Here is a 26,531-nt window from a genome sequence, read left to right as displayed (position 1 = left end):
GTGTATGATGCATTAGAGAACAGTTGAATTCCAACTTACGCTGAAAATCTCCCTCGCAGGAAAAATCTAATTGCTACTCTACAATCAAAGAGAGCTTGAAGTAGAGACAAACTGTTTCTTTACAGGGAGGGGAAGCAGGCAAATCACCTTCATAAAGTGTTTCACTGACAGAGTGTTTATGACAGTCCCATATCATTGGCATTCTCAGCTCACGATGTGTAATGTGCGAAGATGTAGAAAGGAGTATAACTCTTTCAAAGCAATAAAACGATTGGCCTAATCTATACACTCCGCACAGAATAATTTTAATTTACATAGCTTAACAATTATGCTAACATTTATAACTGACAAGGACAACAGATGCTTCCTGAGCACAATTCAACATTATAAATAATGGTGATCTCTTTTACATGAATGTACAAATAGACTTTTTGAACAAGAAGAAAATGAACTTTAAACAAAGTTAAACAACTTGCTGAATAATGATGCAGCAATTTAACTGAAACATTCAAGGCTAGTCTTGGCTTGTTCCATTTCATGTAAGAAGTTATAGAACTGTGGTAAAGTCAACTCTAAACAAAGAAAAATAAAATGTTAGTGAATATACATAAGCGCTGAAGGAATAAAGAAGTTGGAATTAATATATATACACTAACCCATGTAAACATTTTCACTCTTGTTCCCCTTCTTTATAACTAATTTTAACTGAAATGAGAAAAGAATTCATTGGAAATAAGGTTACAAATTACAGAATGAATCTAAATGAAAATAGTGAGCAATTCCAGTTTAATTCATAGATGACTCAGTTAATGTAGTAAACAGTGGCTGGTTAATGATTATTCGTGAATCGTAAGGCACAAGATAAAGAAACTCACGTAACTTTCAGTGGCAAAGCGATTCTCTGCAAAAGATGAGGTTTAAGCATTTGGAACAGTCTTCAGCCAAAGTGCGAAGTGGATAATTCAACTTGGCTTCCTCGACAGGTTCCCAGCGTTGCAAATACCAGTCTTCAGCCAATTCAACTCTCCACGTGATATCAGGAAATGGCTGAAGATACTGGTTTTTGCAAAAGATTTGGGCCCGCAATATTCTGACAGCAGTGTTGAAAATTTGTGTTCTTGAAGTCGCTGCACCCCTTGCTAAGCTGTTCCACTAAAACAGGAACACTGACCTAGACTCAACAATATGGAAATCATGTCCAAAAAACAGGTCAAATTCAACTTGGGCAATTAACATCTCCTCAGACTACTCGATCATAAGCAAAATGACAGAAGGGGTCATTAACAGTGTTATCACACAGCGCCTGCTTAGCAATAACCTGCACAATAATACAGTTTTAGTTGTGTCACGGCCACTCAGCTCCTGACCTTATTACAGTCTTGGTTCAAACATGGGCAAAATAGCTGAACTTTAAGATGAAGGTGACAGTGACTGCCCTTGACTTCAAGGGCATATTTGACCAAGTGAGTCATTCAGGGAACCCCAGCAAAACCAGAATCTATGGGAATCAGGGAAAACTCTGCTGGATGGAGTCATACTTGGCACATAGGAAGATGGTTGTCGTTGTTGCAGGTCAGTAATCTCAGCTCCAGGACATCTGTGCAGGAGTTGCTCAGAGTAGCATCTTCAGCAATTTCATCAATAGCCTTCCCTCCATGATAAACTTTGGCGTGGAGCTTTTCATTGATAATTGTACAATGCTCAGCATTATCTACAACTCCTCAGTCTATGTCCAAATGCAACAAAATCTGTACGATATCCAGGTTTAGGCTGATAATGGCAAATAACGTTTACATCGTACAAGTGCCAAGCAGTGACCACTTCCAATGACAGAATCGATCTATGACTCATTATCTTAAATGGCATTGTCACTGCTGAATCCCAACCCTCCCGTATCATCATCCTGGGGACTATCACTAATCATAAAACCAAAATGGACTAGCCTATACAGTCAGAGTTTCTACATCAGGCAAAGAGGCCCTTCGGCCCATCAAGCCCCTGCTAGTCACCAAACATTCATCTATTCTAATCCCATTATCCAGCATTTGGCCAATAGCCTTGTACGTTATGACATCTGAAGCACTCATCTAAATGGTTCTTAGATTTGAATACCTTCAAGACATCTATCACCCTTTCAGGCAGCGAGTTCCATATGCCCGTAACCCCCCGGATGAAAAAAAGGTGTCCCGCAAATCTCTTATAAACCTCCTGCTCCTTGCCTTATAGAAATACTGTGGCAATAAGAGCAAGTCAGAAGGTAGGATTCTGCAGCCAGTAATTCACCTCCTGACTCCACACATCCTAGTCAACATCTACAAGGCACAAGTCAGGCATGCGTTGGAATACTCCTCACTTGCTTGGATGAGTGCAGCTCCGACAGTATTCAAGAACAAAACAGATGGCTTGATTGGTACCACATCCACAAACATTCACTCATTCCACCACTCTCACAGAGAAGCAACAGTGTCTGCCATTGCAAGATGCACTGCAGAAATTCACCAATGCTCCTTAAACGAAGGCTAAGGACAGCACTTACATAGAACACCATCACTTGCAAAGTTCCCTCCAAACCACACATAATCTTGACTTGGAAGTATATTTTCATTGTTGGTGGTTCAAAATTCTCTCCCTAACAGCATTCTGAGTATATCTACACCAAAGATAATCAGGGATGAGCAATAAAAACTAGCCCAGCCAGTGAAAACCACACTCCTTGACAACTAAAAACAAAGCTAGAATTTATTTGGCCTTAAAATAACTAAATTAAGGGAATTAAAATTACTTATAAGATAGCTGTTCTAATCTGTAAGAGTGTGGAGCTGGAGGAACACAGCAGGTCAGGCAGCAGAGTAGGAAAGTTGCTGTTTCAGGTCAGGACCCTTCTTCAGAACTGTGGAGGGGAAAGGGAGCTGGGAAATAAATGGAGGGAGGACGAGTGGGGCTGTGGGAAGGTAGCTGGGATGGCGATGGGTGGATGCAGGCAGGGGTGGTGGGGATTGGTCAGTAGGAAGGGTGGGGTGGATAGGTGGAAGAGATGATGGACAGGTTTTTTCAGGCCAAGGAGGTGGGGATAAGGGGTGGGTTGGACATACGATGAGACTGGGGTAGGGGAGATTGTATCGATGCTGCCTTGAGCTCCCATGAGGAGCCTGAACAGTTCACCAACTTTACTAACACTTTTAACCCTAGTCTCAAAATCACCTGGACAATCTCCGATACCTCCCTGTCCACCTGGGCCTCTGTCTCCATCTCTGGTAACTGCTTCATCATCATCTATTTCAAACCCAACTCCCATAGCTACCTGGACTACACTAGCAGCCCCAACCCTCCTCCCTCTATTTATTTCCCAGAGAGCTTCCCCAGTGTCCAGTTCTAAAGAAGTGTCCCGATCCAAAACATCGACTTTCCTGTTCCCCTGATGCTACCTGAGCTTCCATGTTCCTCCAGCTCCACACTGCGTTGACTCTGACCTCACTGCATTGACTGTGCAGTTCTTGCTATCTCCGAATTAAGCATCATTTGTTGCGTCTTGATTAGTTTTCAGATAATACTAAGAACACTTTCTACCTTCTCAACTTTCAAATGTCTCCAACATTGTGTATCTAACCACTGAGGGAAAGCCAGAGACTTGCTTGATACTCTGTCAATCCTCAAATGACTTACAAGCAATTCTAGAGAGCAAACTGCACAACATGTTCCATTTTCTTCCCTACATAATGTAGAAAAGTATCTTCATACAGCCATTTCCAATGTTGAAGGCTAAAGCCTCACCCTGTCGAGAATTATATGCTACCATGCCTTGTTTCTGTGCATTAGAGTTCCTTCTGCATGCCTTTGATATGGGTGTGTGCATTTTTGGTGGTTATTTTCTACCTAAAATGACTTCCTTGCAATGTGCACCATCTCCTTCATTGCATGTGAACATTTTCACAGTTATTATTGTTTCACAGTTTAAGATTGTTAGATTTACAAAGCTTTTCTCATGTGTATGAAAATTACTTGTAAGATAGCTGTTCTCATCTGTAACAAAACAGTGTGAAATGTTGGGGTAAATTCCTAAATTCAGCTCCCAATTGTCTGTATCCCTCTTCATGGAAGCAACCTGGAGATTAAGCCAGTCTATCTGTAATTGTGGAGTTACATCTGATTTTGAGATGAGCTTTGCACGTTATATCTGTGCAATGATTCAGAAGGCCTTTTTCTACATGTAAAATATATAAACTTCACTCAACTATCTCAGCTCATCTGTTGTTGAAAGCTCTAGACTTAACATTTCTGATGTAATCCCGTCTGTTAATTCACATTGTAATGTCAGAAATCTTGAAGTCATCCAAAACCCTCCCGTGCATGTTTTAGGTTGTAGCAAGTCCCATTTTCCTTTACTCCCTGATCTACATTGGTTCCCAGACAAGCAAAGTCTTGATTTTAAAGTTTCCAATCTTGTTTTCGTATCGCTCCACGGCTTCACCACACACCTAACTTTTGTAATCTCTTCTACCACACAACCCTCTGAGATACCTGCACTCCTCTAATTTTGTGCATAACTAATTTTGAATGCTTGATCACCAACAGTAGTTATCATAGCCCTAATGTCTGGAAATATTTTGGCTGCATCTATCTATCTCACTGCCCTCCTTTAAAATACTCCTAGACCTATTTCTTTGATTAGGTATTTGTGCATTCGACCTAATATCATTTTATGCTGTTTGGTAACATATTTGTTTTAAGTGATTCTGCAAAGCACTTTTGGACATTTTATGATGTAAAAGAAGATTATAAATAAAACAGAAATTGCTGGGAAAATCCAGAAGGACTGGCAGCATCTGTGGACAGAGAAACAGAATTAATGTTTCAAGTCCAGTGCGACATTTCGTTGTAACTGAAACATGCTGGAAAATGGTCCTGTTACGTTATTAAAAGATGGGAGGGGGTGGGAAGAGCAGCAAGTGGAACAGATGGTGAGTGAACTCAGAGAAAAAGACAAAGGCCATGATAATGGTGTCAAAAGAGTGCCAGAGAAGTGGCACTGAGTACATTGTTGAAGCTGTGCCCTAAAAGGTGTTTAGTTCCTGATGGACTTCATTCTAGGATCTTAAAAAAAGTGGCCAGTGTGATAGTTGATGCTTTGGTTGTAAATGTCCAAACCTTGCTAGACTCAAGGACAGTCCTATCAGATTGGAAGATACCAAAATACATTCAAAAAGGGAGGGAGGCAGAAAGTGCAAACTGCAGGCTAGTTAAATATTTCACATAGAGAAAATTTAACAGCTGTTATTAAAGAATTTATAGCAAGGTAACTGAATAAGTACAAGGTAATCAGGCAGAATCAACATGATTTTGTGAATGGAAAATCATGCTGGAACAATCTATTGGCGTTCTCAGAGGTTACATGTTCTGTTGGTAATGGGAAGCCATTGGATACATAATACTTAGATTTCCAGAGGGCAGTTAATCAGGTGCCACATCAAAGGTTATCACAGGAAACAAAAGCTCCTGGTATTGGGGGTAGCATATTGGCATGGGTCAAAGATTGGATGCTTAACAGGAAGAGTAGACATAAATGAAGTACGGAATCAATACAGTGCAGAAGAAGGCCAGTCAGTCCATTGAGTTTGCACCAAAACTCTGAACAACATCTCACCCAGACCCAGCCCCTTAGCCTATCTCTGAAACTGCACATTTACCATGGCTAATCCACCTAGCCTACACATTCCTGGACACCATGGACAATTAATCACGGCCAATTCACTTAACCTGCACTTTTACGGCTGGTTGGAGAAAACCAGCGCACCCAACAGAAACCCAGGCAGACACAGGGAGAAGATGCAAACTCCACATAGACAGTCACTCAAGGCTGGAATCGAAACCGGCTATTTGGTGCTGTGAGGCAGCAGTGCTAACCACTGTGCTGCCCTAAACAGTACGGGTCACCTTACTTAAGGAAGCACGGAAATGTGTTGGAAGCAATTCAAAGAAGGTTTACTATACTAATAGCTGGAGTGGGTTGTCTTAAGGGGAAAAATTTTGACAGCTGTGGATTCTATCTGCAGGAGTTGTTCAGAGTAGAAGTGACTTAAATGAAACGTATAGAATCCTGGGGGTGGGGGTCTTGGTAAGATAGATATTGAGATGACGTTTCCTCTTGTGAGAATCTAGAGCTAGGAGTCACGAGGGAAGTTGTGGGTGGAGGGGTCTCTCATTTAGATTTTGCTCAAAAGGTTGAGAATCTTTGCAACTCTCTTCCAGAAATGGTGGTGGAATTAAAGGGCTTGAGTAATTATTAAACAGAAGTAGATAGATTCTTAAGAGGTTATGATGAGTAGGCAGGCATGTAGATCTGAGGTTACAACGGGATCAGCCATAATTTTATTGACCAGCAGAACTGGCTTAAGGAGCTCAACGCCTACTCCTGTTCCTGATTCCTATATTTGTGTGTAACTCTCACTATATTTTCAGGTGATGTTGCTGAGGAGTAGCTTGTTGAAACAAGAAGTGCGAAGGACAGATCCTTGTGTAACACAAAGTTAGAATGTGGAAGCAGGACAAGCCAGTGCTAGTGATTCTCTGGCTACAACTGTGCAGGTAGGAATGGAACTAAATGAATGCAGTCCCACACAACTGATGATGATAAAGAAATTGACGCCGAAACAACATGTTGTTGCTACATGATCTAAAGTTAAAGATGACAATATGATGATCAAAGTTATGGTATTTATTTTACTTAGAAATTGCATGGTATGCTATGACTCACAAACTCAGCTTTAAAAATTAAAACAAATGACACTGCCAAGGTTTGCTTAAAATAAATATGCCATTCATCTTCATCGTGTTCAATCACAGTTTCAACAGAAAATATATAGGATGATAAGTATTCTCACAAATTCTCAGAACTTGGTGTTTAACAATAAGACTTACAGGGGTAGAGATCCTTTGATTTAATATAAAAACACATTGATACATGATTATTTATTAAATTTAAAAATAATAAAACAAATACCTGTAAAAATACGCTGCCAACCTTTTGCAATTCACTGCTCCCTGCTGTTACTGCAAACAAAGAAAGTGTAGATGAAGCAATACCTCTGGTTTTCTCCTTAATCTTTGTGTTCTTGCCTTGGGGAGATCTCATAACACACACACAAAAAGAGTCTACGCATTTCTCAATATGCACAAACACCCTGGAATGATTCCACAATCTCCTTTTCATTTGTCTTCCACTTGTCGGCAAGTACAAGCATAAGAGGTAGAACACCATACTTAAGAGTAAAATCAAAACCATCCATAATTCTTTGCCACAGAAATAATATATTTTTAAAACGAGGTAGAATAAATAAACTGTAATCAGTGTAGGCCGTTGAATCCTGAATTTATCCAAAAGATGATACATACTAGACAACTTATAATGATACCTTCTTGTATGCATCAAAACTGTTAAAACTAGTGGGCAGTAAAATTAGTGACAATATAACTATTTTACTACATGTCGATGTTGGAAGAGTGGTTACTGTATATGTCTTTTGAAATGCCAAGTTTTTCAGACCACTTCTTCAGGAAAAAGGTTATAGTGTTCACTTTTACAACTGTAATGTCATTGAAGGGGTCACTTTCAGTAAAAACTCACTCGCTTGGTACACATCTCTTTGAAAATAATCCATAGGTAAATGGGGAGGCGGTGCCCACACCAGCTATTTTCTGGTCTCTCTTTTTGTGTTTTTTTTAAACTAAAGAATGTCAAGAAACATGGGTGCAGGATTGTGCTGAGTTGACACTCTTAGGAGTCTAACTGATGAGGCCTTTCTCTCCCCTAAAATTAAAATTTAGGGGGGCAGGAGTGCGTGGTTGTGGTGGTGGTGTCAAAACATCCTTCAGTTGAACATTGGGAATATAGACAGCATGATTTTTGTATCCTTTTGTACATCTATTTCCATGCCACTAACTAAAATTTCTTCCTATCCACTCACTCACACTGAATCAGAATGAGGGAAATCTATTGCTCTAATCAGTCTAAGTCTTGGATTCAAATCCTAATGTTAAGACTTTTTCCTTTCATCTCTGCACTAGTGCTAAAGTTATAGCATAAAGCGTAGAGTCAAGCGTCAATTTGAGACTACAGTAAGACCACCTGAAGGCAGAAATTGTCATTCACATTGGAGTCAGGTTGGGTTCTGTTTCTGACTTCCATTGTGCGTATGAAGTGAAATCCTTGTAGTTTAAATGGATCCTGGTGCACTAGCTAAATGTTTCTTGACAATAAGACCATTAGACATAGGAGTGGAAGTAAGGCCATTCGGCCCATCAAGTCCACTCCGCCATCCAAATCATGGCTGATGGGCATTTCAACACCACTTCCCTGCACTCTCCCCGTAGCCCTTGATTCCTTTTGAGATCAAGTATTTGTCGATCTCTGCCTTGAAGGCATCCAACGTCCCGGTCTCCACTGCACTCTGCGGCAATGAATTCCACAAGCCCACCACTCTCTGGCTGAAGAAATGTCATCTCATTTCAGTTTTAAATTTACCCCCTCCAATTTTAAGGCTGTGCCCACGGGTCCTAGTCTCCCCACTAACAGAAACAACTTCCCAGCATCCACCCCTTCCAAGCCATATATTATCTTGTAAGTTTCTATTAGATCTCCCCTCAACCTTCTAAACTCTAATGAATACAATCCCAGGACCCTTAGCCGTTCATCATACGCTAAACCTACCATTCCAGGGATCATCTGTGAGAATGTCCGCTGGACACGCTCCAGGGCTAGTATATCCTTCCTGAGATGTGGGGCCCAAAATTGGACACAGTATTCTAAATGGGGCCTAACTAGAGCCTTATAAAGCCTCAGAAGCACACTGCTGCTTTTATATTCCAACCCTCGAGATAAACGACAACATTACATTCGCTTTCTTAATTACGGACTCTACCTGCAAGTTAACCTTTAGAGAATCCTGGACCAACACTCCCAGATCCCTTTGCACTTCTGATATTACTACAAGTGATATTATAATGATATTATAAAGTTTCCAATAGTCTTAGTAACTGTGTTTGCACAAAATTTCCTTGTGCAGTATTCCAACGCCTGTGAAATAACCGGGTTAAATTACGCACAAGGAAATTTTAGAAGAATATTTTTATTGTTGGGCGAAGCAGAATAAATTATATCCCAACAAATTTCATGCAAGCCATAAAATACATTATGCATCATAGATTTCAAAAAGTCAACAATATACAAAGCGAATTTGAAAATTACCTCCAAATTTCCATTCCATGTCTACTAACTGATTGACAGTCAATGTTTGTCCCACTGCCAGTCTTGACAGCACCACAGAATTCAATTTCCACTGGAAAAACAACACAATTAAACAATACTCAAAAAAGATTATCGTTCATCTTATTCATTTGTGTTTCTGGTAAAGTGCATTGGGCATCTTCCTGCAAAAGAAAAATCACTAAAAATTCAAGTTACTGGCAGCATTGTGTCAGACAGAATGGCTTTTTTTTTGTTCTGCTGAAGGTAAGGTTGTCATTGCCTTACCAGACCATAAGGCTACTGTCTCATTTGAAAGAGACAATTGGTAATGGTTTAACTTGACGATCACAATACAGGTGAGGGAAGAGGTTGAGAAAGTAACCTCAGTTGATGCAGGAATTGAACCTACACTTTTGGCGTCACTCTGTATCATCAACCAGCCAATTCCCTAAACTAAATATAAATGTGAATTCTTTAAAATGTAAAATGTGAACCTTTCAACAATGGGCCACCAATAAAAGGACTAAAATTCAAAATGGCCTTTGATCTCAATTCAGCACCGCCAATTTTAACTGGGATTCTAGGATTTATCTTCATATTTTTATCAGCAGATTGCTACAGTATTACAGATAGTGATACAATACTCCAAATAGCAGACTTATGCATGTCAATGGACTGCACATGTTTAGAAAATGTAGAGTGCTTGTATTCCTTTGCAATGTGTCCACTTCACAGTATTTAAGCAATACAATTTTGGTTACACTCCTTTAGATATCTTCTTTGCCTCTTCCTTTCTGGGTACTTGGTTTGCAAACACTGTTTGGGTTCAGGTGGCCAGGACTGTGCTAAGGAGTAGGGCTCACCAGTAAATTCTCCAAGATTGTTGTGCTAGTATCACTAGGTAAGAGATGAGATTGCAACTTGGAAATGTAATTACATGTAATAGTAGAAAATGTCACTGACACAATTATTTGCAAAACCCCTTTGCAGGAGTCCTTTTTGTTACATCAACAGATATAGTTTCCAAGCATCCTTTCTCACTTTTCTCAAGTCCTGAGCCTTGGATTAACTGTCTATCTACTAAGGTTCACACTGCGCCTCCATACACTGACACTACTAAAAGGAGGAGTTAAATAGCTGCAAATAAGATGTATCCCTTTTGCCAGCACTATACAAGCCTGGATAGCTCCAACTCCTGACGACATCTCTTTGTTTTCAAGTATTGCAAAGGGAAATTGTAATGACATTGATTCCAGTTCCAAAATTTCACAGCTAGCTAGTGTGTGAAATAGCTAAATATTCATGTCATAGTGATCTGATAATAAAAAACATGCAATGTTAGTCAATTGCTTTGAATGTTCAGTATTCTAAAGGCTAGGTGAAACCTAAATCATGCACCATCATATGAAGCCTTGGCATTAGATCAATGAATCACAAAATCGAAATATAATTAAGGTGATGAATCATCTTAGTTTAATATATCAAGATAATGTGAATTTTGGAATATTGCAAAGTATTATAATTTCTTGCAGTACATTTTAATACATTATAATTGTCTACTGTGTCTAACATTGAAAAACAGCAGATTACTAACCTGGTAGATGGAAATGTCCTGAAAGAAATTTATGGCCTTATCCAGTTTTAGTGTTCCGACATGGTGCTGATGTCTAAACAATCACCCAAACTTGATTACCGTAACTATATTTCTTCCCTTAATAATTTTGTGTAACAGTATGATTGAATCTGAACTTTCTCTCTGCCCCATTTCCACAAAATGCAGAATTAGATCACAAGACCTTTGAGTTGTATGCTTTGAGAACTCATTCTTATTTTCATTTCACGTTAAATTTGAGGCAGTCGTGGTTAGATTTTAAAAATTTTACAAGTTGGAGCAAAATAAAATTTTACCTGATCTGCAAAGCATCCAGCTTTTTCCTCACTTAGTCCTTGATGAACAAGAAGAAAGTAAATTTTTAACATTAAAATGGAAAGAATTTCATGCAGTAGTTTAATGAAGATTGACTGCAACATACCCAAAGTAACAAAATCAGTCTTGACATGGTCAGCTGTCAAATTCCTTTTCAGAGCACCTGTTGGAAAGTGGAATATATTTTAATTCCAAGAGAATATTCCTGTTGGGTTAACAAAAATCATTGAATTTCACATTGATTTCCCTGTTCTCATCCAGTTTAGACAACTAGTAAAGGTTTTTTGGTTCAACTCGTTAAACTTTTTTGTCTCTGTGCTACATAAATACATACCATTGTTCCTTACGGACGTGTTATGATTTAGATTCTCTTTCGGTTTAATTTTCAAATCACTCAAGTTTAAGTACTGATGTTGCAATGAGCTGACCCTGTTCAGATCATGCCTTTCTAAACCTATAAATCATGACATGCATATAGGGCAGAGAAGAAATAAATATAAATGGAATTGAGATTGAGGGCTTGTGCTTCAATGTCTAGAGTGGCATGGTTCAGAAGCCATAATATGGTCACCTACTGGATTATAGGAAGCAAAGACAGCAAACAATACAGGAAGAGGGACAAGTAATGTTGAGGAAGTGGGAAATTACAGAAGGACTTGGACAGATTAGGAGAGTATGCAAGGAAATATCAGATAGAAAATAATGTTCTTTTTGAGAAGTGTGAGGTTATGCATTTTGATTAGAATTGTACAAGATTAAAAGAAAAGGCGTATAAAGTAGCTGTAAAATGTAATATATCTGAGGGCTGGGAAGTTTTTAAGAATACAGTGAATGACAATCAACAAGCTTATAAGGAAAGAACAGAATACAAACAAACAAACAATCTAACAGTTTATAGAAAAATGGACTGTAAAAGCTTCTGCAACTATGAATAAGGGAAACGTATAGCTAAGACAATTGAAGGTCCATCAAAAACAGTTAGGGGAATTTAAAATAAGAAAATACAGAAATGGCAGAGAAGCTAAATGATTACTTTGTATTTCGTTTTACTGAGAGAGAAACAAGAAACCTCCCAGATTTAGAGGTCCGAGAAACTAGAGAGAATGAGGCATTCAAGAAAATTAAAATTAGAAAAGAAGTGGTACTGGAGAAATTAATGGGGCTTAAAGTTAAGACCCTGGCACCTGACTCTCTATATTCCAGAATGTTGAAGGACATGACTTTTCTAATTGTTGATGCATTGGTAATCATCTTCTAAAATTACACAGATTCTGGAATGAGTACGGCAGATTGGAAGTTTCCAAATGTCACCCTCGATTTAAGAAAAGATCAAAGGAAAAGCAGGGAACTACAAATCTAAGATAGCAAGAACTGCAGATGCTGGAGTCAGAGTCAACACAGTATGGAGCTGGAGGAACACAGCAGAGAAACAGGAAAGTTGATGTTTCGGGTCGAGATCCTTCTTCAGAAATGAGGAAAGGGAACAGAGCTGGGAAATAAATAGGAACAGGAGGGGTGGGGCTGAGGAAGGTAGGTGGGATGGTGAGAGGGGAGTGCAGGTAGGCAGTGGTGGGGATTGGCCAGTGGGATAGGCGGGGCAGGTAGATGGGAGAGAAGATGAGCAGGTTACATCAGGTCAAGGAGGCAGGGATAAGATGGGGGGTTGGTCATGGGATAAGGAGATTTTAAAACTGGTGAATTGTCAGTCTTATAGCAATAGTAAGAACAGTGCACGAGTCTATAATAAAGGTTGTGATAATTGAACATACAGATAAAAATTTGTTTAGGCAGAGATTTGCAAATGGAAAATTGTGTTTCAAAAATATGAGGATCTTATGAAGAAAATTAATAATGGACAGTTGATGGGTAAAATCAATTTGGATTTTCAAAAGGCTTTTGATGAGGACCATCAAACTCCACAGTATGGAAAGAAGCCATTCAACTCATCAAGTCTGCACCGACTCTCCAAAGAGCATCCCGCCCAGACCTAGCCCCTCATCCCATCCCCAAAACCCCGCATTTACCATGGCTAACGAACTTAGCCTGCATATCCCTAGACACTATGGGCAATCTATTACAGCCAAACCACCTAACCTGCACATCTTTGGAGTGGAGAAAGAAACTACAGCACCCAGAAAAACCCATGCAGACATGGGGAAAATGTGCAAACTCCAAACAGACAGTCGTCTGAGGTGGAAGTGAACCTGGATCCCTGGTGCAGTAAGGCAGCAGAGCTAACCACTGAGCCACCATGCTACACTCCCACAGCAGCCTGGTTAGCAAAATTAAAACACATGATTTAGGAGATACCATCCTGCAATGGATTAAGAATTAGCTAACAGACAGAAAATGAAAATAGGAAGAAATGGGGCATTCTTACATTGGCAAAACGTAACTACTGAGGTACTGCAAATAATTTTGACATGGGGGCCAAATATGCTATTTACAAATTTGCAGATAATAGGAAGGAAATTTCTTTATGAGGAATGTATGAAATGTTTTTACGAGGATTCGGACAGGCTTCCTGCAGAAGCAAGGCAGATGGACTATTATATGGGGGGAAAAGTGAGGCTATCCACTTTGGTAGGAAGAACAGATGTGCAGAGTATTTCTTAAATGGAGACCGAAAGTACAGATGTGCGAAGAGACTCAGGTGTCCTGGTCAGTAAGTCCCTGAATGATGGCATGCAGGTGCAGCAAGCTCTTAGGAAGACTAGTGGGATGCTAGCCTTTATTGCAAGGTAATTTGAGTACATTAGCAGTGAATTTTTGCTTCAGTTGTTTGGGACCTTGTTTAGACTGCACCTGAAGTACTGTGTGCAGTTTTGAGCTTCTTATTTCAGGAAGGGTGTTATTGCCATAGAGGGCGCACAATGAAGATTCTCCTGGGATGACAAGACTATCCCATGATGAGAGATTGGGCAAACTGAGCCTGTATTCTTGAGTTTCCAAGAATTAGAGGTGATGTCATTGAAACTTACAAACTAGGATAAGTACAGCGCAGAAATTAATTGATATCGGGCAAAGGACGGTTTCAATATCATTTTACAGGATCAGACAACACCAACTGGCAGCAACTCCTGTCAGGTAAGTCTACATCTGAAAAGTGGGAGTCATTTAAAAGTAGCAGAGTGAAAATTCAAAGCCAGTGTGTTCCGCTAAGTGTGAAGGGCATAGGCAGCAAGTCCAGGGACCACTGAATGTCAAGGGATATTGAAGTTTGATAAAGAAAAGAAGAAAGAATATGTTACATACAGCACATTAAAAACAGGGCTGGCCCTTGAAAAATACAGAAATTGCAGGGAAGGCTTAAAGAAATTAGGAGAGCAAAGAGAGGCCACATCTGACAAATAGGATAAGGAAATTTCCCCAGGCATTTTATAAGTACGTGAAGAATAAAAGGATTACCAGGGAAAGAATGGAGCCTTTTTGAGATCAAAGGGGCAGTCCGTGCATGGAGCCAGAAGATTGGATGAGGTCTTAAATGAATATTTCTTATCTGCATTCGAAAACGAGGAAGTCCTAGTTGCTGAGGATTTCAGTTTGGATGAAGAGGTTCTAGAATACTTTATGATTAATGAGAAGGAGGTATTAGATGTTTAGAGACCATAAAGGTGCATAAATCCCCAGAGCCCGATAAGATATATCCCAGGCTGTTATGGGAAGTAACAGAGAGATTGATGGTGCCCTGGCAGAGATATTTATTATTTCACTAGTGAGGCGCCAGATGGCTGGAGCTTAGTTAATGTGGTTCCTTTGTTCAAGAAGGGCAGCAGCAATAGGCCAGGTATTCACAGCCCAATTAATCTGATGCCATTCTTGGAAAAAATTCTGAGGTGAAGAATTAATCAACAATTGGTAAGGCACAGATTGATCAGCATTGATTTGGGAAAGGGAGATCCTGTCCTGACTAATTTAATTGTATATTTTGAAAAGGTGGCTGAATGTATTGATGAGGGTAGTGCAGTTGATGGGGTTTACATGGAATTCAGAAGGCATTTGACAAGTTTCTACATGGAAGGCTGGTCCAAAAGGTGACAGTCCATGGGATTCAAGGCAAGTTGGCAAACTGGATCTAAAATTGGCTTACAAAGGGTGATGGTGGAGGATTGTTTTTGTGGTTGGAAGCACATGACCAGCAGTGTACAACAGGGATAGATGTTGGGACCCTTGATATTTATTGTGTACGTTAACAACTTGGATGTGAATGTAATTAGTAAGCTGCAGATGATGTGAAAATTGGAGGTGATGCTGATGGTGAGGAGGTCAGTCTTAGGCTGCAGTGTGATATTGATCTGCTGGTAAACTGGGCACAGCAATGGCAGATGGAATTTAATCCTGAAAAGTGAGAGGTCTAATAAGGGAAGAATGTACACAATGAATGGTAGGTCCCAGTGTGTACTGAGGAACTAAGAGACTTTGATGTACAAGAACACAGATCCCTGAAGAATCATAGAACCCCTACAGTGTGGAAACAGCCCGGTGAGTCCACACCGACCCTCCAATAAGCATCCCATCCACGTCCACCCACCTCTCACCCTATCCCTGTAATCCTGCATTTCCCATAGCTAATCCACCTAATCTGCACATCACTGGACACGATGGGCAATTCAGTATGGTCGAAACATCTAACCTTCACATCTTTGGAAGCCGGAGCACCCGAAGGAAACTCACACAGACTTGGGGAGAACATGCAAACTCCACACAGACAGCACACTGATAGACAGAGTCAAGAAGACTTATGGGATGCTTGCCTTCATTAGCCGTGCTGTAGAGTACAGGAGCAAGGAGGTCTTGTGTTATAAAACATTAGCTAGGCCACAGACGGGATATTGTGCACAGTTCTGGGAAGGATATGATCGCATAGGAGAGGGTGCAGAGAGATCCTCCAGGATGTTGCCTGGAATGAACAGTCTCAGTTGTGAAGGGAGACTGGATAGGTTGGGTTTGTTTTCTGTTGTGGTTGGGTGGCTTGCCCAACTGGTTCGTTGTCTGCGGATGTTTCATTACTCTGCTGGATTACATCATCAGTGCAGCTTCCAATGAAGCGCCGTTGTGTTTTCCCACCTGGTTTTTAAATTCTGGAGTCCGTCGAGCTGGATTACCTCACTTCCTGTTTTCTTTTGTAATAGAGTGCATATGGGGTCGAGTTCTATGTGTTTGTTGATGGCTTTCTTCATGGAGTACCAGGCTTCTAGGAACTCCCGCGCCTGTCTCTGCTTTGCTCATCCCAGGATCTTGGTACTGTCCCAGTCGAATTGGCAGTTCTCCTTATCCATGTGGATAGAGATGAGTGAGTATTGGTCGTGTCTTTTTGTAGCCAATTGGTGCTCACATGCTCTTGCTGTGAATTTTCTTATTGTTTGTGCTAATAAGTGTTCGTCACAGTCTCTCAGGGAATCTTGTAGATGACATTGGTCCTGTGCATAGAGGGAAGTGGGTCTTTGGTTCGGGTGAGCAGTTGTCATAGGGTTGACGTAGTTTGTGTGCCACTCTGATGCACAGCGCTTGTAGCAGTTTTGTGCTCAGTTCCGATGTACTCCTGATGTAAGGTAGCATGATGAGTGTGTTGGGGCATGTAGTATCTTCCTGGTGTTGTTCATGTAGGCATCTTCTGACCCAGTTTTTTTGGATATCCATTATCTTTGAAAGCCTGGAAGAGGTATTCTTCTTTTTGAAAGAACATCCACAACACCCATAACCCGAGCTACATATCTACTCCAGAACTTTGGGTTTGTTTTTACTGAAGCAGAGGAGGCTGAAATGGGGATCTAATTGAAGTATACAAAATTACAAGAGAGGCATAGATAAGGTAGATGATGAAAATCTTTTCACCATGGCAGACATGCCCAAAATCAGAGGGCACAAGTTTAAGGTGACGAGTAAATAAATTAGAGGAGATCTGAGAAAAAGTTATTTCACCAGAATGTGGTAGAAATATGGAATGTGCTGACAGCAAGGATGGTGGTGGCATTAGCTCTCATGATGTTTAAGAAGCATCTCAATGGGCACTTAAAATGCCACGGGATATTAGCTATGGACTAAATACAGGTATACGATCATAGGATCCCTACAGTGTGGAAACAGGCCCTTTGGCCCAAAAGGTCCACACCAACCCTCAGAGCATCCCACCCACACCCATCCCCCAGTAGCCTGCCTAATCTACACATCCTGAACACAATGGGCAATTTAGTATAGCCAATCCGCCTAACGTGCCCATCTTTGGACTGGGGGATGAAACTGGAGCACCCAAAGGAAACTCACACAGACACGGGGAGAAAGTGCAAACTCCACACAGACAGTCACCAGAGGGTGAAATCGAGCCCATGTCCCTAGTGCTGTGAGGCAGCAGTGCTAACCACTGAGCCATTGGTTGGCAATAGACGTGTGGGTTAAAGGGCCTGTTTTGCTGCTGTATGACTCTGTGAAAATACTTAAAGGAATAGACAGATCAGATGTTTCCATTGGTTGGGGAATCTAGATCTAGGGACCTAATTTAAAAATAAGTGAGATGCCATTCAGGACCACAATGAAATAACTTATTTTACTCCGATGGGTGATGTGTCTTTGGAATTCTCTAGTCTAGAGGTCTGTAATAGCTCAGTCTTTGAGTATATTTAAAGTAGAGGTTAATAAATGTTTGATGATCAATAATTTAAATGGTTATGGGTATAGTGTAGGTAAAAGGCATTAAAATATTTGATCAACCATGATCGTGCTAAATGACAGAGCAGGCTCAACAGGCTGAAAGGCATACACATGTTCATACATTTCTAATTATTCCCTTCAACACTGATTTTCCTAACATACTTTTCAAATATATTTCAAAGGCTTTTGTTACCCCTCACAGGCAAGAATAATTTTAAACGGTTGTAAAATTATCCAAGCCTGCACAGACAGGGCATCACAGATTGAACTGCTGGCTTCTTATACAGCTAGAGGCAAAAGATCAGAAAAACAGTTTCTTGTAATGTCTGGTGAGGGGAGGAAAAATACCCTACTAAAGGCAGAGTTGGATACCAAAGGCTGAGCGAAGAGATTGAACATTTAGATCAGTAACTGACATTACAATAATAAAATATTACAGATGCTGGAAACCTGAAATAAAAACAAAGTGCTGGAGAAACTCAACAGGTCCATTATGACTGTTCTGAAGAAAAGTCATATTGGACTCAAAACATTACCTCAGTTCCTATCTCCACTGATGCTGCCAGTCCAGAGTTTCTCCAGGACTTTCTACTTGAAAAATAGCACAGTAACAGAGATAGTCTAGCATGTTTTGCGATTTTCTATTTTAAACGGATGTTTGCTGAAATTAATTCAATGTGGCATGGGACTAACAGTTTTTTTTAATGGTCACTTGCTGACTGTAAAAATAAAGCAATCTGATAATTTAGTCACCCATATTGTTTATTGGCCTTTCAAAAGATTAGAGAAGTATAGGTGGTCATAAATGTGAGGTTAGAATAACTCGTTCACATAATACAAGTGTTCACTGTAATAGCCTCAGGACATGGTATTGCATGACTACATATTACAGGCATTAGGTTAACTCCCAATCATGAGACATTTAAAAAAAAAAATTCACTCACAAGAAGTGGGCACTGCTGGCTGGCCAGCATTTATTGCCTATACCTAGTTGTGCTTGAGAAGTTAGTGGTGAGCTGCTTTCTTCAACTATTGCATTCCACATGCTGCAGTTTAACCACAATGTCCTTAAGGAGGGAATGCCAAGATTTTGACCGAGTAACAATGAAGAAATGGCAATACATTTCAAAGTCACAATAGTGAGTGGTTTGGAAGGGAGTCTGCAGGTGGTGTTGTTACCATTTATTTGCCGCCCTTGCCCTTCTACAGGGAAGTGGTTGTTGTTTGGAAGGCGCTGTCTATGGATCTTTGGTGAATTTCTGCTGTGCATTTTATAGACAGTACACACTGCTGTTACTGAACATCAGTGGTAGAGGGAGAGGATGTTTCTGGATGCAGTGTCAATCAAGTGAGCTGTCTTGATGGTGTCAAGCTTCTTGAGTGTTGGTGGAGCTGCACCTATCTAGGAAGTGGGGACTATTTCATCCCTCTCCTGACTTGTACCTTGTAAACAGCGGACAGACTTTGGGAAGTCAGGTGAATTGCTGCTGTATTCCTAGCCAGTGTTTGTGTGGCGAGTCCAGTTTACTTTCTGGTTACAGATGACCCACAGGATGTTGGTTCTAGGGTATGAAGTGATGGTAGCACCATCAAATGTCAAGGTGCAGTGGTTAGATTGTCTCTTATCAGATTTGTCATTTGTGTAGTGTGCATGCTGCTTGCCAGTTGTCAGCCTGAGACTAGATATTGCCCAGCTTTTGTCACATTTCGACATGGACTGCTTCAGTACTTGAAGAGTCACAAATGCTGCTGAAAATTGCATAATCACTGTGAACATCCCCACATCTGACCTGGGATGAATTTGTGGATGAGAACAGAGAATATTTAGAGTGGAAATCAAAATTTGTAAAGCACCGTGCTAGGTTATATTTAAAACTTGTGTTACAAAAAGCTCTCCTACCACAAGAAGAAAACTTAACGGCATATGACATATAAAATGCAAAACATATCTCACCAGTAGGAATCAGGAGGATGCTTTTCACAATGTTTTTCAGTGGGCCTGGGCTCATTCCATGCTGAGCGGCAAACTGACCGAGTTGGCCTAATAGTCGTTCTGACTGAAAATGAGAAAATACAAAATACATTTTGCTCAACAATTCATTTAGTAAATTGTTGCTTTAAGCAATATTATCGTGTTAAACAGTCTTCAGCTTTCAAAAGGTGATACAATGTCAATGTAGATTTCATTATTAGGTAAGCATAAAATGTTGCTTCTGAGAAGACAAAAAGAGACCTGCAATTAATAGCAGGGTGACGTATCTTTTAACCAGTCCTAAAAGGAAACTCAAAGTTGAAACTTTCCGTCTTGCACTCATCAGAACCTGGACACAAGAGACAGACTTGAAAAAGGACCCCTTTTCTAGCCCATTTCTTGTGTCCTAGTCTGATAAGTTCAAGCTGAAAAGCTTCAACTTCTAGTCTCCTTTTAGCAATGTTTAAACTGTGTTACAAAGAATTATCTGTAATGTTACATTAATGTTCTTGATGCCAAGCCTTGGATGCTTCAAAAAAGGTGCAGAAGGAAACTTGAATGAAGTGATGTACAAACTGTCATCAATACGGCAAACATCCCTACTGCAGAAGATATCAGGGTATGAATCTCCCTTGTCGGTATCAGAGAAAGAATATTTAACTCTTCTATTTTAATAATCCAGTTAAAACTATGATTCACTTTAACACACTGAACATAACCATAATCAGACATATCTGTCTGTGAACATCACCTACACATCCACAACTAGTAAAACTGCTACATTTTACAGCACTTCTTACCTCTGTGGGTTCTGTAATAAAGCGAAAGATTATCCCCGTCAATTCCGAGAATTGCTGCAAATAAAATTCATGAAATGTAAATGATCTTTACTACATCACAAATTGAACACAACTTAGCCATATAAATTCCAAAAGTGGTGATGGATTTAAATGTCTTTACAAGAAAGTCTAAATTTTACCAACACAAAAATATAGCTTCCTCTACCTAACTGCATTCACCCTTTCAAAGACAGTATTCTTATCCCAGCTTTTTCACTCTATCAACAGCAGAAGAGGAAGAAGTGGATGTTACACACCCAAAGACAAATACAAATACAAACTTCTCCCCACAATTTATTTTTCTTACTGTAAAAGAAGCAAAGGAGTAGCTAAGTGAAACCAAATATCATGCAGGATGGTGACTGAATTATAGTAGCAATAACTTCAAAATGATCTACAAAATAAATGGGAACTAAAAGAAACAAACATTAAGTTAGCGACAGACTGAAAATTTCTGTAATACTAAGTAAAATACTACTTGTATTTTCTCCTGTGCTCATTTCCCAGGGTTTGTTCCTAGGAATAGTCCATGTTTACAGATCAAATATTGCAGTGCTTTGCCACTGCCTTTATCAGGACAGCTGATTAAGAAACTCTCCTTGTCTTCCCGACTGAATTGGAAAGATTTACAGACTGAAAATCAACCTGTTTGGCCAGGTGATGAATGTACTTTGAACCCTGACATTCTGAGGTATGGATGGCAGGTCCAGAAATAGGAGCCTCCAAAATCCTACTATGGGGACTGGAATACTGGAACTGTTAAATATCCACATTTCACTTAACAATAAAAACCAGTGTTAACTTTGATTTCTCTAAATGACCTGCATATTTTGGTCAAAAAGAATCAACAAAATTTCCACATGAAGCAGGTGTTCACCTGCACATCCGCCAATGTGGTATACTGCATCTATTGTACCCATTGTGGCCTCCTCTACATTGGGGAAACCAAGCAGAGACTTGGGGACCGCTTTGCAGAACACATGTGCTTGGATCGCAATAAACAACTGCACCTCCCAGTCACGAACCATTTTGACTCCCCCTCCCATTCCTTAGATGACATGTCCATCGTGGGCTTCCTGCAGTGCCACATCGACGTCACCCGAAGGTTGCAGGAACAGCAACTCATACTCCGCTTGGAAACCCTGCAGCCCAATGGTATCAACGTGGACTTCACCAGCTTCAAAATCTCCCCTCCTCCCACTGCATCCCAAAACCAGTCCAGCTCGTCCCGAACTCCCTAACCTGTTCTTCCTCTCACCTATCCCCTCCTCCCACCTCAAGCCGCACCCCCATTTCCTACCTACTAACCTCATCCCACCCCCTAGACCCTCCTCCCTGGACTGACCTATCCCCTCCCTACCTCCCCACCTACACCCACCTCTACTGGCTCCATCCCTGCCCCTTTAACTTGTCTGTCTCCTCTCCACCTATCTTCTCCTTTATCCATCTTCAATCTGCCTCCCCATTTATTTCAGTGCCCTGTCCCCCACCCTCTTTCTGATGAAGAGTCTAGGCCCAAAGCATCAGCTTTTATAGTCCTAAAATGCTGCTTGGCCTGCTGTGTTCAACACATTGTTATCTCTCTCTCTTAACAAAATTTAATTCCTAATTTGTGCTCATTAACAATGTATAAAGTGATTTAACCTGAGTCTTTAACTTTTAACAACTGCAATCAATGAGCAGACCATTACCTATGATATGCTAAACTGTTAGTTTTGCAAACAAATGTCTTGGATTAACTATATTTTTAAAAGATTAAAACTTAAAACATGCAAACATACAGTTGCCAGAATGTTGAGCAGGATGGAATAACAAATCGAGATTTAAGCAGATTTTACTGTTTAACTTCTCTACAGTAGTAAAACGAGCAGAAAGGTTGGTAGTGTTTGCGAATGCATTTTTAGTATCAAGGTGAATAGTTACGTATTTATTCAGTATCTGATAAATTTCTAAAAGTGATCACAAGCGACCTCCAAAGTGTCACCTATGGAAGATAATTCCCAAACACATTCAAGACCCAATACACAACTACCCAAGGCTGCGTGTAGATACAATGCGGCCCATTCTCCCACTAGCACCATGATGGAGTAAATGATTGTCATATAAATTCATCTTCAGAATGCTCAAGTGCGTGCTGCATAATGTAGCACGCTTTACTTTGCACAGCTGGATTAGGCAGAGAGGGGATGAGGTGGACCCTGAAGAACTAGGAGAATGGAAGCAGTCTTCAGAGGACTTGATGAAGTCATTGACTGGGAGTAATATCACTTTCATCATGACAGAGCAGTGAGAGTCGGGATAACAAGCCAGACATTGACACGTCTTCAAACAGATCTGAGTTGAGTGAAGACATAATTCAGTGGCTGTAGATTTATTGGGTATTCACAGGCAAACAGTCCCTGTTTAGGCCCCAAAGCAAATACAGCATTTCCTTTGCAATATTTTTGCTTTTCCTGTTGTGTCAGATACGTTAACATTACTATCAAAAAAACTGAAAGAACTGCAGATTCTGAAAATCTGAGACAAAAACAGAAGTTGTTGGAAAAGCTCAGCAGGTCTGGCAGCATCTGTGAAGAGAAATCAGAGTTAACCTTTCGGGCCCGGTGATGCTTCCTTAGAACAGTTAACATTACGAACTGACTGGAGGCTTCATGGCACCTAATGCTTCCACATTCAAAAACAATAATGTTGTGTTCTGATGAGCACTGGGGAAAGAGTAGCATTCCTTCAAACAAGGTTCTAATATTGTAATTTGCAGGAAAGGGTAGTGTGAGTCAATTGATTATGGGTTCTATAACTAAAATGAAAATCAGACAGGTGATGATTTAAAGTGCAAACGTGATATACGATTGATGATCAAGTGTTCCCTGTGGTACCTATGTGCCATCAGAGGTTTCTCCCTTTTTCCTGCACTCCCACCATGCCTAGATGCAGTCCCAGGTGTCCTCAGCTACAGTACAGGAGCTTATGCTATTGTGGAGCATGTTGTCCTTGATGATTCAGGTTGAGGGCCACAGAGGCATTTGTAGCTAAAGGCCCAGATGTGCAACCAGGGTTATATCAAGATGCAGAATCACACTCCAGAGCTGCAAATGTATAGAGTTGTGAGATCACAGACAGGGCAGGAAGTGGAGTGTCCTGAAGGGTAAAAGTCTAGGGAGGCCTGCATGTGGTTCCTCCATTGTTTTGGGTGCCTGCTGGCACAATCTTGTCTCGTTGAGAGGATGAGGCATGTACAGTGAGGTAGAGGTCTCTCATTTCCCTGTTTCCGCACGGTTGGTGCACAGCACCAAAAGCAAAGTGTGAGAATCCAGCCCTGTGTGCATCTCCTGAGCATTTTGCTGGACCTGGCTTTCGATGATGGTCAATGATCTGTCCATGGAAATTGCCAGATGCAGCCATGCCGAATTCAGCCACCATAAGATTAGTAAACTTTCTCAACCCTTCAATCCAGTTTGTCGAGTACCTCTGAAAAACATGCCGACTGCTCGTGTCTGTTTATGCACTAGCAGAAAGTTATTAATGGCTGACATCACATGGCTTATGGCTGCGCTGAGAAGGTACTTCACCTCTGGCAGTCCTACAAGTGCCAACTAACTGGCCATTTCTTCCTGAACCAGCTGCAAGGATGTCTCCAGAACGTGTTCCTGAATCTTACTTATAAATAAAACCCATCAAGATGCAAGTATGAGTTGGTTCAGGGTGTAGGATCATCTCAGGAATTTCCTCATAAGTAGAGGTGGTATTGTGTGGGTGCTGGCAGTGCCTGGTTAAGATGAGAAGGGAAATTAGTTGTGCAACATGATAGAAGTATGAGCATGTTAAGAATTCGTTCAGGAGTAGTAATGGTGAGATGAGCACTGCACAATGAAGCTTACTTGGTTGTTTTCATATGGAGGTCTCTGTGTCACAACCACATGAGCAGTCACAGTCTGCAAGCTCAAGGATCTTCTCCTTGATTGGGGGAAGGGGACATGTCAGAGACTAACACCTCCCCAACTGTGTGCCTTTTTTCTTTCAGTAATGAGACGAACTGAAAGTGTGAGATAAGAATGACTTGGAGCTATGAGTGGTGAAGCAGGAACAGCAAAGATGATAAAGAGTGTTAGTGGGTGAGTAGGATGCACAGAGAGCAGGAAGTCTTTGTATTTGGTGAAAGCGTACTGGGTTAGCGAGAACAATTGAGGGAAGATGCTGCATGCAATAGCAAGTGTGGTAAACTATGAGCCCTGGTGAGAGGTGTGTGCAGTGGCAGAGTTAGAGTTGGTGTATGGTAGCAGAGAGAAGGTGTTGGTACTTACCTTCACAAAGCACAGAATGTGACTGACCTGCTTGAGATTCTCATGGACTTTTTTTGCGCATGGGCCTAGGTGGCTATTTCAGACCAGGCTGGCAGGTTTTAGTGGTCTGATCTTTGTCGGTCCTGGGAAAAACAGCACAGCACTCCTTTCCACCATCCAATCGATCAGGGCCTCCAACTCCCTGTCCATTAAATTGGGTGCCAACCTTCCTTTCTCAGTCACCTTCTTTGGAGTTGTGTAGCAACAGACTATGAAGGGCAGTTACTGGTTTGTAAGCGTGTGACTTGGTATGCAGCTGGGGTTTAAATATGACATCTGCAACATGAACATCTGTAGGTCCAAATGAACAGTTCTGCATCTGTTGACCACAACATTGCACAAGAACTGTGGAGGCTGAATGCATAATTAAAAACATGAGCAGTCGAGAACTGTTTGAGAAAACACAATGAAATTCACTGAAATTGTCATATCCAAAGCAAAGATTCAGCTTGTTACTTTTATTGCAGTTTCCTAAGAACTTCCATTAAAGAAAAAGTGTTCTCCTGTAGGTAGCTAGCAATCTGTTGCACATTAGATATGGCCTGGGGGTTTCAGTATTGACAAGGATTCTTTTTACAGAAAAGCTTCAAACTGGATTGAAAACTTTTGTCAAGCCCAGTAGCAAATGAGACAGGGAAGAGCGCAGAACAAAGGAAAATATATTAGAAATGTGATTATCTCTTAATCTTGCAATTTACCACAGCAAATTACAATGCATTTTGTGTCTTTTTTAAGCAATTTTCAAGTTTCAAACAGTTACAACGTGAATTTACTTTATAAAAAAAAGACAGACTTGGGGTTTAGTTTTCAAACTGATGAAAGCTGTTAAGAAAAGTGCTTTAAGGAACTTCTATGGACATATAATCGATTTGTGGTTGAACAGATGTAATTTTATGATTTCAATCAATCTTATCAGTTGTTATGAAGGACAAAGACGCCGAAAGTTTGGTTTCTGTTTTCACTATACAGATTCTGATTGGCCTGCTCTTTTTTTTTAAGTATTTAATGCTTTAGTTATAAATTTCCAGTTAATCTGACCACTTCCGTGTGCTTAAACGATTTGGTGATAAGCACATCTGTTACTGATCTTAAATGGCACTCCCTTTTTTTAATGTTTACTGCATACGTTATTGGGTCTGAAGCCTATGTTTCTCTTCTTCCTGCAAATTCAAACACTCACGGTCATTGAACAATATTAAGAATGACATCCATTCACAGCAGTTACCTGACTGGAGAGTTTATTAAGTGTCTGGATGTCGTTCAGCACACAATCCGGCACAGGCTCTCCGCTGAAATGCAATTTGTGCATCTTGCTCTGCGCTGTCTGTTGTCCTGCTACTTCCAGCCAGAGTGAAGAGCAAGAAGGAGATGGGATGGCTTGCAGCTCACAGCCCGCACTTTCGACACACCCGAGGAGGGTAGGCCTGCGCAAAGCGAGAGAAAGAGAAAGTAAATACGGAACCTACAGATGGCATGGAATAAATTCAAAAGCATTTTATGACGATGTTCGGGTGTTTCCCCTGCCAGCCAAATGCAGGCTGTGCCTTTGGTGAGGTGGTAAATC

The 26,531-nt window shown here is 40.6% G+C and overlaps 1 protein-coding gene across 1 annotated transcript; it reads right to left on the bottom strand.

Moving 5' to 3' along the window:
• Positions 1–26,529, bottom strand: commd7 (COMM domain containing 7). The gene is made up of 9 exons (XM_048549857.2): positions 26,193–26,529; positions 20,589–20,642; positions 19,771–19,873; positions 11,275–11,331; positions 11,150–11,187; positions 9,242–9,332; positions 6,998–7,047; positions 657–705; positions 1–572 (listed from the first exon to the last, which is right to left on the bottom strand). The coding sequence occupies exons 1-9, from the start codon at positions 26,274–26,276 to the stop codon at positions 496–498; spliced, it is 603 nt and encodes a 200-aa protein (XP_048405814.1). The 5' UTR covers positions 26,277–26,529; the 3' UTR covers positions 1–495.
• Between the last annotated feature and the right edge of the window lie 2 nt (positions 26,530–26,531).

Source organism: Stegostoma tigrinum, chromosome 19, assembly GCF_030684315.1.
Source record: "Stegostoma tigrinum isolate sSteTig4 chromosome 19, sSteTig4.hap1, whole genome shotgun sequence".
NCBI lineage: Eukaryota > Metazoa > Chordata > Chondrichthyes > Orectolobiformes > Stegostomatidae > Stegostoma > Stegostoma tigrinum.
This window is presented reverse-complemented; position numbering and strand designations above follow the sequence as displayed.